At 42.9% G+C, this 14,659-nt stretch overlaps 1 protein-coding gene across 1 annotated transcript in view; it reads right to left on the reverse strand.

Annotated features, from left to right (window-relative positions):
* The window catches only part of CACNA2D3 (calcium voltage-gated channel auxiliary subunit alpha2delta 3), a gene marked incomplete at both ends in the record, with an annotated part of 788,351 nt that overhangs the window by 151,749 nt on the left and 621,943 nt on the right, over positions 1-14,659 (reverse strand). The window contains 8 exons of the mRNA XM_081246546.1: positions 548-669; positions 3,565-3,660; positions 6,611-6,704; positions 8,173-8,270; positions 8,430-8,475; positions 12,495-12,562; positions 13,929-13,990; positions 14,249-14,320. Coding sequence (XP_081102672.1) covers positions 548-669; positions 3,565-3,660; positions 6,611-6,704; positions 8,173-8,270; positions 8,430-8,475; positions 12,495-12,562; positions 13,929-13,990; positions 14,249-14,320 — 658 coding nt within the window. The remainder of the gene's footprint in view (positions 1-547; positions 670-3,564; positions 3,661-6,610; positions 6,705-8,172; positions 8,271-8,429; positions 8,476-12,494; positions 12,563-13,928; positions 13,991-14,248; positions 14,321-14,659) is intronic.

Consider the following 14,659-nt stretch of genomic DNA (forward strand, 5'->3'; position numbering starts at 1 on the left):
GTCTTTTTTATAATATCGTAAAACCTTAAGACTGGAAGAATCATTGGCTACATGCCTCTCATTGGTCACTGCAGCTCCCTGTCAGGAGAGCATGAGCCTATACAAAATCTTAGTTCTTACTCTTGCGTGTTGATTTAAATCAGTTCTGATGGGGAATTGTGGGCCTCCAGAGTGATCTGACTTGCTGAAGTTTCTGGCAATGGATGTTATGGCTGTATGAATTTTCCCTAAGTAGGGCCATGATCACATTTTAGATTAAAAAAAATCTATTAAGAAGTTTGTATTCAAATTCCACATGGTACAAAATAACAGTCCTGCTTCCTGACATGCTTTTTACACAATCTGGTTAAGTTAAAGCTTCCTTTTATTTGGAGCAGCAACACTTATGGAACTGGTCACTGGTTCAGAGCTAGGCCAATATTCAACACTGGCTCTCAAGACTGAATTTGGCTCCCTTAGCATCCAGGCTGCTCCCTCACACTCTGCACGCAATGCCCAGGCCAGCAGGACCAAAGGCACAGAGCCAGCCTCCAACAAGGGCACCCACCTGTGCTGAATGGGATCGAATAGACAAAGCTCCCTGGAATCTGCTCAGCGGCTCTTCGGTACCAGAGAGGGAAATGGTCTGCATTAAAGATGTTCTCCTTGTCTCCAGCTTTCAGGAAGTCCCTTGAAATAGAAAAGAATAAGAAGAGCATGGCACCACTCAGCAAGGAAAAGCCAGACACGAGTGCATGCCAGCAGCTTTTGTTGGGTAAAAATAGTGTTGGCTTTTAGAACCCCAACCTGCTTTTCTCAGTACAGAGAGGACCTGTGTAACATTGTGTACCCCAGATTACTCAGAAATATCTTGTAGAGTCCTGGCAGTCAGACTCCAGTGGGTGAAATGATTTTTCCTAGTATATCTAGTGAACTAATAGTCTTAGCATCTGAAGCAAGCAAACAAAGCCTCCAGAAATCACACCAGAAGACCAAAGGTAGTCAGAAAGCTTTGTCTTGCCTTAAAATCCAACACATAGATACATATCCTTGAGAGGATCAACATCTTAGGTAGATCTCTCTCTTCTTATAAAAAGGGTAAAGGAGGTAAAATGGGTCCACATGGGGATCTTTGCTTCTTTCCTTCCCTCCCTACCCTCCAGCCAAACAGGACTGTTCTTACTTCTGGATACTAGGGGCTGTTGTGGTGTTGGGGGAGACAGGTCTAGGTTTTAGGCAGAGCTGAATGATCTTGGGTGAGTTACCTGGGTTAGTTACTGAGTCTCTGAGCCCCATTTGTTCATCCACAAAGTGGGAATAATAATATTACACTTACCACGATGCTATCAGAATAACATAACACCATGTGTGAAGGAGCTAAGTAAACTGAAAGTGGCTCACACAAATATATGGGATTCTTAAAGCCCAAGAGTTTTTTTCATTCTCTATGCTTTAAATGGAAGCTGTGAAGTGGTAATTTCTTAGACTTAGGACTGTCTTAGGACTGACTTAGGACTTAGGAGGAGAGCTGTAACCATACGGTGGAGGCTGACATCACTGGTTGCTGTATGTGTGCTACTACACGTGCTCTAAAAGGCCACACTGAAAGCACAGGATATATTAATATTGGGGATGGTGGCAGGTTACAGAGGCCATGAACTATAATGGATCTAATTCCAAAAGCAGGTGGTGGGGACAGGAGATAGAACCTCAGTGTAGGAGCCTGATGATAGTATAGCTCTAGGATGGGAACTTTATATTATCCAGACCTATCACCAATACTTTGAACTCTTCCTTGTACGCTCTCTTTAAAAAAAAAAAAACATAGAAATTCTAAAACCTTTCTAGCCCTGGCTAATAGAGTGCATCCAAATAGTTGGGTATCAACAAATATCATTTGATTGGAGTGGGTAGGCAGGTATAAGACCCTAAGACAATGGAAGTCAAGGTGCCTCTACATGAATCAATGATAGGATTTTCCTGAAGACAAGAACTGTTTCATCCAACCAGATAACCAATGAGTATTCACTTTGAGTCACAATAATGTCACAAGGAATAGAATTCATAGTTGTAGATATTTTTAGCTTCCCAAAGCAGTTTCACATCCGAAGGTTTTCTGATCCTCACAGTAAACCAGGGAGATCATTAACCCATTTTTCAGATGTAACAGGTGAGGTAAACCAGGTACACATCCCAGCAGTCCTGAGTGTGGTCCTGTCATATTTCAAATCCATCACCATCACCTGTATATCAGACTAGCAAGGTGCCATGTTTTGTTGCTGTTAGTACTTTTCTTGTTTGATTGTCTTAATCTCAAAACATATAACAGTTTTTCTCTCTGAGCATTAGAAAGTCTATTCCTGTGTCTCCCTTTGACACTCTGGGTCCTAAAAGGAGAAGGCGATGTGTATCCCGACACTTCTAGTCCTTCCTAAGAACTTGCCTTCTGTTAAAGTAATTGTTTGGGGGTACAGGGGTAAAGAGGACTTGAAAAGAATCAAGTCACAACTATAGTCAACTTCATAAATGACAAATTTGAGAAGTTGAGGAAGATAGAGTCCTCAGATGGGCATTAAAAGCCAGTTCACAAAACATCCAAAAATCTATGGATCTGCCACTTACCAGACCTGGTCTTAAAAGATCATATGGTGGGTGTCCAGGCCTCATCTAAGAGGCACAAGAGCACAGCTAAGCTGGGCTTAATGGGACAGGAGTGTTTCCTCATTAGGCTCCTGATGGGCCAACCCCTCTCAAATTGGTGGCCACCCTGTGCCTTGGTTATCCCCACCTCCCCCCACTCAGGGACCCTGAAGGTCAGGATTTGTGAAGTTCCATGGTAACCTCTGGAATCACAAACACACACTTTGCAAGCTCTCTGAATCTCAGGCTCCATTCATCTCTGGCCTAATAATGTCTCTTACTTCAGAGAAAAGAAATTGAGAAAACATATTAATGGGCTCAGGAAAGACTTCCCAGGCTTACACCAGCTCTGGTCAAACACCAATTTGAAGAATTAAGACCCTGTGGCTCTCTGAAGACAGACACAGGGGCCGAGCAGTGGTTTAAAAGGGCATCTGAGGGCTTCCCTGGTGGCGCGGTGGTTAAGAGTCCACCTGCCAATGCAGGGGACATGGGCTCAAGCCCTGGTCTGGGAGGATCCCACATGTCATGGAGCAACTAAGCCCATGCGCCACAACTACTGAGCCTGTGCTCTAGAGCCCGCGAGCCACAACTACTGAGCCCGTGTGCCACAATTACTGAGGCCCATGCACCTAGAGCCCGTGCTCCGCAACTAGAGAAGCCACTGCAATAAGCCCGCACACTGTAATGAAGAGTAGCCCCCGCTCGCCGCAACTAGAGAAAAGCCCGCATGCAGCAACAAAGACCCAATGCAGCCAAAAATAAAATAAATTAATTAATTAATAATGGGCAGGTGAACACATACACTGCAGCCCCCGAGGTAGATCAGAGAGGAAAAATGTCAACAGGCCTGGGGTGGCCTGAATTTTGTTTCTACTGCTGGTGGAATCAATAAATGGTATAACCTTCCCTTTCACTGTCCCACTTCAGGAGCTCCCTACTTACTGATTTGTGAGCTGCTCGGCCCCAACAAACAGGTTGATTCTCGAGAGGCCCGTGCGAGTGCCGAGGAAGGCCACCTCCACACCCTTGTCAGAATTCCTGAAACACAGCAGAAGGAATCAGGGGGATTCTGCCAGACAGTAAGCAGATAATGGCTTCTGCATTTTAAGACTCATGGAATGTTTTATGAAATAACAGTCTTGAAGCCTGAAATTTTGGAAGAAATTATAGAAACATATGCACACATGCACACACAGGATGCAAACTCTTATTCCTTACAAAAGTTTTCATGGTAATTCTTGCCAGAAAAAGTAAGAAGTCCATGACCAAAAAAGCAGCATGAGGAAATAAATGCATCCCGAACGCTAAATAAACACACCTTTATCTCAAGGTTCTGGGTGTGAGTTCAGAAGGAGCAGGCCAACTTTAAGGAGAGGGAAAAAAGCCTTAGAGCTAGCTGTTTCAGCTGATGCTACCAAGCCTATTCTTGGTTCTGAGACCATTAGTGGAATCTGCCATTAGCGAAAAGAAGTAACTGAGTCACTGACTCAAGTCTGTAGTATCCCACAGCCTGGAAATGTTTAGGACTTGAATTCTACACCATTTTGGGGGCACCAACTGGTAACTTCTACTAAAGAATAGGCCTTATCCTCACCACCAACCCCAGAGGGATGAGTAAAGAAATGACTTCTGTAAATAGCCCTACAGGATGCCACACATAGGAACTCTAAGGACAGCCTTAGCAAAGAAAACTCATTTGAAAATTCACCAAAGATTTTTTTTCAACATTCAAGGCAAATTTTATATGTTTGAACACGTTCTTCAGGGTCTTCTCAGTGGATACTTCTTCAAAAAAACAGCAAATGGTCTTTCTCCACAAATATATAATTTTATTCTACAAAAAAATATGAAGAGAATACTGATTCCTGAGTTTGCTTCCCTGCCCTAGATGCTAGTAGCAATTTGATTCAAAGCTTTATCCATGTCATCTTCAGTATAAGATAATTTAGTTACTTGATCTCTGATGGTTGTCAAAGTGGTCAATACTACCTTTAAGTATTTAAGGGATGAATAAAAACAAACATTATGCATTTGTTTCTGCGTGTAGCCTACACCAAATTGGAAAGTCGGGCTGCCCAATCAGTTACAGATGTGGACTACAAAGCAAGCTACCATTTTGGAAATCTTTAGCATCTGTTAGGGGTGAATCAGCGATCTTTCCACAGGATTTTGAGTTTCATGAGAACCTAAAAGAAACATTTCCACTAGAGAATGCAATCACAGGAAAGGCTTTGACTCTTTCCAAACCTCCCAGGGAATAAGATCCATGCAGGTAAGCAGTCCAAGGATACCCCCAAATATAATGAGAGTGGTTATATCTTTGGGAGTCCAGACTCACATATTAAACTACCTACCTTACATCTATGCTTAGGAGTCATTTTAACTATAAAATGTCTAGAAAAGAATTCTGGCCATGTCCAGTCCCAAACCTGGTCTTCCTTCATTGTCTCCTGTCCTAGGAAATGGCACCACTATCTCCCCAGGTATTGATGTCATTAACCTAAGAATGATCCTTGACAGCTCAGCCTCCCTCCCCTCACACCATGAACCCATCACCAAGTCCTGGGGGTCTTACTTCCAAAGCATGCCACAAGTACATCCCTTCTCTCTGTGCCCACTGCCACTGCCCAAGTGGTCCAAGTGGCAAATCCCTTGAACTGCTGTAGGAGCCTTTACTATTTTTCTTACCCCCATTACATTCTATTATCCACATAGCAGTAGAAGGGTCTTTTTAAAAAATGCAAATCTGATCATCTCCTTCTTAAAATCTTAAAATGTCGTTCTTAAAATTCTTCAATGATTTTCCAATATTCTGAGTATAAAATCCAAAATCCTTAATCTGATTCCCAAGGTCCTGAACCACCAGGCCCTACTGTACCCTTGTCTCCTGACATCTTCCAGCCTATCCTCTACATTTCAGTTCTGTTGGCCTTCTTTAAATTCCTCAACCACGTCAAATATTCTCTCACCTCAGGGCCTTTGCACATACGGTTCCAATTCCCTGGAATGCTCCCAGGGAACCCTTGAACTAGTTCCTGCTCAGAAAAGCCTTTCCTGTCTTCTATCTCCACTCTAGGTCTTGTTCCTGTCTACATGTCTAATTTTCCTTTATAGTTATCACAATTCTTAATCATATAGCACACTATATATTACAGGTACCATGATGGTGAGGACTGTGTTTGACTGAGTTACCTCGATTTCACCAATACCTAGCCCAGTGCCTGGAACATAACAGAAGTGCAGTCAATATTTGATGAATGATTGAATGAAAATGAGAACAGAATGAATAATAGACCTGATATAGGAAAATATACAAAACGGAAGATAAAAAAAGGAAAGGAGCTAATAAAGAATAAAAAAGGAGAGAGAATTGAATAATGTATGACATGAAGGTATAAGGAAAAAGGAATAATTTTTTTTCTTATTTTTAATTGTTAACAGCCTACTTAAAATAGTAAAAACTAGTATTAATATTAAAAATAAGTTGCTGAAGCAGTTCTCACCCTAGTCTTTGACAACAACTACCATTGCCTGCCCTCCTCCCCCTACATCCTCCACTTCAGAAATAGAACTGCGGGGTTATATCTGACACCCTAATGAAATAGAGCTCTCACTTCCCTGTCCTCCTCACAACCTAGCCTGGCCCAGATCCCAAGTTCCCTCTCGACGGTGAAAGTGAGGGAGCCATGGCAGGGCAGGAAGCAAAATGCTCCTTCCGCCTCCCTCTCTCTCGGAAGTGTCACCCTACCTCAGCATACCAAATTTCATGTAATGTTAAAACTCAAACAAATTATATGTCAAACCCAGGAGCTTGCCATCCAAGCCAGAGCCGCTAATCTGCTCTAGCTCTTGTGGTTTGGAGCTTTGGGGAAAATTAAAGAACTTTAACACCAGCCTCCTAAAACAGTTTAGTTCTTTAAACCATAACCATATTTCGGATGGCTTGTAGGGAAATGGCCATGAAAGGGGGACACATGCAACCACTTACTCAGATTTGTTGAGGGCAAGGCTGGTCCAATAGGCTTCGATGGGAGCACTCACCACAGCATCAAAAAGGACTTCTTGTATCAATTCTTTATCACCTGTTGGGAGGGATAGACTTGAGAAGATGGCTTTGGCTAGACCCCAAATTGTAGCATGAGAAGTGCTCGCTGGGCTCATTTTACAGTATCTACAGGCTACTTTCTCCTATGGTGTGTTCCTGTGTTAACCTCCCACCAGCTGAAAATATGAAACAGTTGACACCTGATATGCCACAACACAAGGGCCCCCAAAGCATTTGGATGAGATGATAGTAAATTGAGAGTCTTGGATGTCTCACGCTTCAGTTTTCTACTTTCCCTCCCCATCTATTAGTTCATGCCATAGACCAGCACGCCAACTCTGGGATTCGGAGATCAGAAGGCAGCACTCCTCAGTTTGCTCTTTTCATCGCCATTTCTGTCCTCTATCAAAATTTGCAATTCTTCAGGGCCCCGATCTTGGTTGTAAGGGAAAGGGTTATGATAGCTTAAGAACTTCTGGGACTCTTATTTTGTCATTCCTTCCATCTAAGATTTTTTTTTTCATTTTCAAGTAGGACATCTGTCCTTATCCAAATGAATTCTTGATAGAGCTCTGTGGAAGAGGCCAAGGAATCAGGAGGATATCATGAATCTAGCAGAGGCGTCCTAAAGCCCTACAGCTTTATCACCTACGGCAGGCCAGTCATCACCTTAGCTGGTGGCCAAGAAGACAGTGCAGCTTTGTTGTAAAAGCAAAAACTCCAAACAACTCACCATCAAAAAGACAATGAATAAATTGAGATAATATATAAATATAAAATGAATAATATATAATTATATATATATATAAATCTTAATATACAAAGTAATGAAAATAATGGCACATACTATATATGGATATATATACATATATCCATATATTAGCTACTGGAACTAATTTATGCTTGTTCAGGGACTGTTCTTGCACTTGGTGAGCAGCAGGCCTGCTGCTGCTCTCTCTCTGCCCCCCTTTCCCTGCCCCCCTCACCAGCTACTGGCCAGTTCTGACTCACTGAGCTCCCTCAGAGGGCACTCTGTGGGAGGAGGGGCAGCAGAGTACACAGTGCAAAAAGCAACATGTCACAGTGGCAATCCCACACCGGACAGAACCAGGAGGCCTAGATTATGGCCTTGGATGAGACAAGTCCTATTTCCAGCCCTTGTTTCTCTTTGTAAAATAAAAAAGCAGATATTGACAGTCCCCTCCCAGTTGAAACATTTTCATGTTACTCAGGCACTTGACTAAATGGTTTGGTAAGGGGAAAAATCCAATGTGAAGGGTTAAACTGAGATTGGTGATCCTGCGTGACTCTTGGTAACCCACATTCCTTTTCCTGTTCCTACAGAAAGCAGACATTTGGCTGGATTTAATGTGACTGATCATCTCTGCCAAAGCAAAGCTTCCCATGAAAACTGAGGGGAAATATGGTCTTGAGTTCATGCACACACACCCCACCACCGTCCAACCACCATAGGCACACACACATGCATTTGGAAGCACACTCACATTGGAGCAGAGGTTCTTTGCCTTTGAGGTAGAGCTTAATAGCTTCTAGTTGAGATAGATGACGGTGCTCTGGGTGTAGGTCAGTGTTGCAGTAGGACCTAGGAATGTGACATGGCCCAAAACAAGAACATGTATATATTTATGGCATCACTTTCCTTTGCCTTTGAACCAGGAGAACTGGGCAAGGGAATACAGACAATTTGAAATCAAAGAGGGTGATAAACATAAATGCTGAGGAAGAATCATTCCATTCTTACCATTCGTCTGCCAAGGACACATCAGGGTGTTCTAAGTCATGCAGGCCTGGAGGTCAAGGAGAAGGGCATCATGAGTAAGTACTATCTGTGTGGGGCACTGACCACCCCCCTCATGCCCTCCTGTGCTTCAAATGTTCTAGGGCAAGGCCATGGGGGGTGGGGGTTAAGGGTAGACATCAACCCCAAAGATATCTGCCTGAGAAAAGGGACTTTGCACATAGGAAACAAGTTCTCTTCCCAGGCAGAACCTTCCCTCCACGTCCACCTCACTCAGCCACCACTGCAACTTTCCCTGGCAGTCTCCCAGGAAAGCTTTAACTTCCTGAAGATAAGTGATGCACCAGTGAGTCCTGGGAGAGTAGCTTAGCAAGATGGTGGAGACACCAACTTTGGAGGCCCATACAGTACAGCCTGAGTTGGGAAATTGGGTGGGCCACTAAACTCCTGTGTGATGTTAGCAGGTTGATTCACTCTTTCTTCACGTGCAAAACAGTAATAATAATAGTCCCTAACTGACAGGTGGTTGTGAGGGTGAAATTATAGGTTGAATGATATGAGATTGCCAATACTCAACTGTTTTTGACCAGCAAAAATTGCTAGTTGGTACAGGATGCTAAGTTAAAATGAATCCTCAGTCTGGAGAGGTAGCTAGGAGAACTGAGGCCTGCAGGGAATTGGGGAGTTTCTATATATAGAATACCCGAGACACCCTAACTCTGTGAAATCACTCTTTTTCCTTGTGTCTTCATGTGACTTCATTTTGATGGGTCATCAGCAGACAAACACTTCTGAGTGACAACCTCAGGAACTCCAATTTTTGAGAATGTCAGTTTCCCAAGTGACCAACAGTATCTTACTGCACTCAGGATTCCAGTTTCCTCCTCAAATACAAATGTACAAAATAAATAGCAAAATACTAGAACTATCATCACACACTCCTGTTTGATTTTATAGGAAGTAGGCAATGAATTATATAGAATATCATACTATATGAGCCAAGTGGCCATATCCTGGCTCCAACACCTTCTGGTTGAATGATGTTGGGAATGTCGCTTCAACTCTTTGACTTATACCAGTCAGAAGATGTCGGTAATAACACCTAACTCACAGACTGCATGAGAGGGTTGAATGGAATAGTGATTAGTCCCTAGGACAATCTATGCATCCATCCATCCTTTCTTCCTTTTCTTGCTCCCTCCACTCCTCCCTCCCTCCCTCCCATTCTTCCTTCCATATATTTACTGAGCATCCACTATGTGCCAGGTACTATTCTAGGTCCTGAGAACATAGCAGTGACCAATACAAAAATCACTGCTGCTCTCACGGTATTTACTTTCTAGCGGCAGAAAAGAGATAAGTAAATAAAGTTAAAATACATAGCCTATCAGTAGTGAGGGCTATGAAGTTAAGAGAGAGAATGAAGCAAGGAGAGGGGGTACCAAGAGATGGGGAGGGATGAGGGAAAGAATTTCATTGTTAACAGTGGGAGTCAGGATGCTTCACTGAGACAGTGACCTTAAGCAAAGACCTGGAGGAGGTGAGGAGAGAACCACATAGTAACTGAGGTGCTTGTAGCAGAAGAAACCCACAGGTGCAGAGGCCCTGAGCTGGGATCTCACCTTCCTGGAATACTGGGTTAATGATATCAATTCTATATATAATATATTTCTAGTTTCTGTTCTCATCAACCTTCATCTGCAAAGCCCTCTCTGCCTATATTTCATAGGACCTATCAACTAGACCCTGAAGGGAAGATCTTTTTGATTGCTTCCTCTCTGAGTTCCTAGGCCACCAAGGAAATATGATTGTTCTCTAACTCTCTCACCTCCGATTTTGATCCTCCTGACAAAATCACACCTACTGTTTGATTGATAATGCTGACAATAATGACATAAGCTCTAATTTATTGAACAAGTACTGTGTACTACATATATATAAAGATAAAGTGTTAAGGAGATTCAGAAGAGAAACGATTTCAGCAGGTAGAACTACAGCCCATACCTTCAACCTCAGTAGCAACTCCTTACATTTTGAGCAAAATCAGCCTGTTCGCCACCTTTGTCATACCTACCATTGTCAAAGCAGGTTGAAAATTCCTACATTCTATGGGAGAGCATTCTTTACGGGATAACCTTCAGAAGCAGTCGCCATCCCCAAGAAACTCCTGCCTTCTTTAAGAACAGAGCAGAATGGTAATCAAGCTGTGGCCTTTATGGATGACAAGTCCCTCTACTAGTTAGCCCAGGGGAAGCAGCTTTCTCAGGCTCTGTCACTCAGCAAGGCTGGCATGATTGGAAGTCCTCTTATTTACAGAGGACCAACAGAGAGAGGAAGATCTGACCTCATTTGTGTGGATAACCAGACACTCTTCCCCTTGCCTAGGATTCAAACTAATTTCTTGCAGGATGGTTGCAGTTGGCTCTGAAATTCTCTCTGTGTGAGCTCTTAGCCTGACAGCAGATGATAGTGACTAAAGAAATGAAGAAATGATCCAAAAAACAATGCAAAACAACTGTGTGTGTGTGTGTGTGTGTGTGTGTGAGAGAGAGAGAGAGAGAGAGAGAGAGAGAGAAGATGGAGGGTCAGGTCCATTGACTAAGGGAATGAACACAAGAGAGGCAAATAATCCATTAACAATCTCTCCTTTTACTGTTCTGACCATGAGCTATTTCCTCATCTTGACCTCAGATGGCTTAGATGTGAATTTTCTGTCTTCACGAGCAGTGACATCCACAGAGCCACACATGGTTCACGGAGCCAGAAAATTAAAGAAGTTAAAAAAAAAAAGATCCCTGAGAATACATCCTGTTGAGTATCTTGCCCAAATCACAAAGTTGCCTGTTTTTTCTTGCCTGTCTCTAGGAAGAGGGAGCACATGATTGATTATCTCTGCAGTGGGCATACTCTGGGTTCTGCCCCAGTCAAGATAACCTCTTCACTCTCCTTCCTGTTCCTTAAGATCTCACAATCAGTTGGGAGACAAAACCCAAAACCCATGAAACAATGCAGGCACACTCAGGAGTAGACCAGAAGGCCATCTATGAAACCTGGCATCTCAGGGACTTCCAATCTCCTTCTTCATTCTCCACTGCATCATTGGAGTGAGCCACAAGGCTGTCTAGCTTCTGGAAGTTCACCAAACTCACTTGTAACCAGCTCTAACCCATTAAAACCCAGCTTGTAACTGACCTTCCCACTCTTGGCCACACTCCCTGAGGATACCCACAAAGAGCACTGGTCTGGTCCAACTCCTTCTCTGTCAAGATGCAAAACAGAACACCTAGGTTGGGCAAGTGACTTACTCAAGGCCACTCCGGGAGTGAAGCCTTTCAGAGGCCAGACCCACTCCTCCCTGTGAGCTGGTGATACTGGGAAAGATAACTTCTCTGAGCTACTAGGTTGTTGGGAGATGAAAAGGACAGTATGGGGGTGAGAGCAGTTTTAAAGTTTAAAGGGCTGTAACAACTGCTACCATTAACTGGGAGTTTCCAGTGCACTGGTGCTTTATGAAGACAAGAAGAGGGACTTCCCTGGCAGTCCAGTGGTTAAGACTCCACACTTCCACTGCAGGGGGTGTGGGTTTCTGACTTACTAAATCATTTGAATGATCACATTTCCCTTGGACCCAGGCTGCCTTGAAACACAAGTGAAATTTGTGGCTCAACTGTGTAGAAGACTAAGGCTCGCACACCTCTCTTTTCTTTTTCTTTTCCTGGGCTTGAGTTTTTACACTAATTCGTATTTTTCTTGGTACTAATTTTTATGTATGAGAAGACTACAGTTGGTGGATGGATGATTCCCATGAGTTGCCGCAACAACTTTGTGGATGAAAGCAGAACATAAATAAATGAAATCATTAGGAAGGCCATCGCTAGTTGGGAGTCCCACCATTCTGAATCAGTCTAGGAGAGCAAGGTAACATCAGGTGGGTAAATGGTTGAGTCACATGTCCAGGGATTGGAATAAGGGTTGGATAGATGAGCAAATTCTTCAGCTAACCCAATAGCTGGCTTCAGGGCTTTCTTCCCACACAAAAGGATAAGATGGATGAAGGCAGCATCTTACCTTCCTCAATGGTTACATTCCCTCGGAAGAAATATTTCCCATGGCCTCTAGAGAGCGCCACACCTAAACTGTGCAGAGAAACAAAGCAGACCTTGAAACCCATGACACTGACTGGAATAGACTTGCAGGTGAACTTTATTTTCTGTTTTCACATTTCCATTTCATGTTCTGTAAACAATTTTTTTCAAGTTTACTTTCAAAACCCCACTGATTATAGTTGGTGTTGGTGTTTCTTAGATTCAATCAGCTGCTTCAGTGTAATATCTGATTGGAAGTGCAACAGCAATGGGCGGCTCCCGCGTGTGTTTAAAGAGGTGTGGCAACTCCTACAAGCCTTTCTAGCTAGCCCTTCTTTTGGATGCTCTTGCAAGAGCTACGTGTCCTGCTCTTCACTACCACCTTATGCACCCCTGCCCTACATTCAGCCACACATGGCTCTTTCCAGACTGTAGAGTTTGGGATGAGAGAAAATTACCCCCTTCTCAATGGCAAAAATGAACACTTCCACTGCCACTTGAACGTAGCCATATGACTGTAAAGTGGGCTTCTCTGCCCAATCTTCTCCCTTGTCTGATAGATTTTTCACACTCTCACACTCTCAAAAGTCTTGATTTAAGCTCCTTCCTTCATTGCCTAAAGTCAGAGAGTATGTTTTGATAACACAGTCTCTTCATTTGGTCAACCCACTTAGCAGTCATGTGTTCCATCAACTGTTCTGGCTCCAAATGGAATCCACCCATGATCCCTGGCTGTATATGACAACAATGCCACTTTTTTTTTTTTTTTAAAGATTAATCTGTAGTTAGTAAATTCTTTCTCTCCTTAGCTCTGCAAGGCACCAGTTCAGGAACACAAAGAAGCCCTACCAAAATAACTTTTTACAAAAAGTGTTATCACACTAAGTTAATAGCAGGAAACTTTAGAATGCCACATACACTTCTGAAAGCAGGCAAGGGGGCAAATGCATTTTTTAGGATTGTTATAAAGAGAAATAACAGGATTCAAAGGCAGACAAGCACAGAACAGTTCAGAGAAATTAAAACGGAAGCACAACATGTAGGGATGAATATGCTACCTCCAAGTGTGAAGGATCATGGAAATAAAAGGCAGCAAGTTAGATGGTTAAGGACCCCGGTAACCCTCTGAATTTATCTATCTACCCTTAGTTAGAACCCCAGAAGCTTATTTGCTTGATAATGAGATGCAAAGCCATGACAAATTGAGTGAGTTCTCCTAGGTGAGCCTGAACCATCTTTCCCCTTCTGGAAAACAAAAGCAAAAGCAGCCTGGGAAAAGCCCCTTCCTCACTCTTTCCGGCCTTTCGGCAGGGTGTTTGGTTATCTTCAGATGATGAGCTCTGAAAGCGTCAGCAGGTTTTGTACAAACACAACTGATGGGTCTGATGGAATGTCCATGTATTATGGTCAGCTCTACCTGAAAGGAGTACCCTTGATGTCTGTATAATAGTAGTCATTTGTCATCACCAAAACCCGTTTCTAGATTGAAAAAAAAAAAAGTCGTAGAGAAAAGAAAACATGGTTAGTCTGCTAGGTGAAGTTTTCAGAAATAAATAAAAATAAATGGACATACTATGATCAGGTTAACAGTACTACATGAATCTTGTCTGAGATAAGTAAAGACAAGAGAAAAATGATCTCAGCGAAAGATATTTACTCCAGATAGAGCTTTCAAAGCTAATTTTTCACAGTGGTTTGTTTTAAACTAAGCAGCAAGAATGTTTGAGAAAAATGTACCCCTTTGTCCACTGTCTTCTTCACCTCCATGGAAAACTTCCCGGTCTTTCTATTCACCATGGCATTTCTTAACTAAAATGATAAAAGAAAATTGGAGTTAGTTCTTCCCAGGGTTACCATACTGTCTGGGACACCTTCCACCCTCCAGCTTGGGAGCACATTTGGTGGCTTGTGTATGACAGAGCTGGGCTGTTTCCCCATTGACTCTTGGGGTACTTTTGCAGTAAGTCTGCATACTACACTCAGACCTCTGAAATGGGGCTTCAGAAGAATAAACACCCAACTGCTCTTGTCCAGGGGAAGAGAGGTTAACAACAATAAATAAATGACCATCAACTTCAATTTGGGGTGCTCGTGTAAACCTCTGGGCAACAATGACTAAAAAAGCCTCTGCAATGTTGACAAATCCTG

Source organism: Mesoplodon bidens, assembly GCF_964165515.1.
Source record: "Mesoplodon bidens genome assembly, chromosome: 10".
In the NCBI taxonomy this organism is placed as follows: Eukaryota; Metazoa; Chordata; class Mammalia; order Artiodactyla; family Ziphiidae; genus Mesoplodon; species Mesoplodon bidens.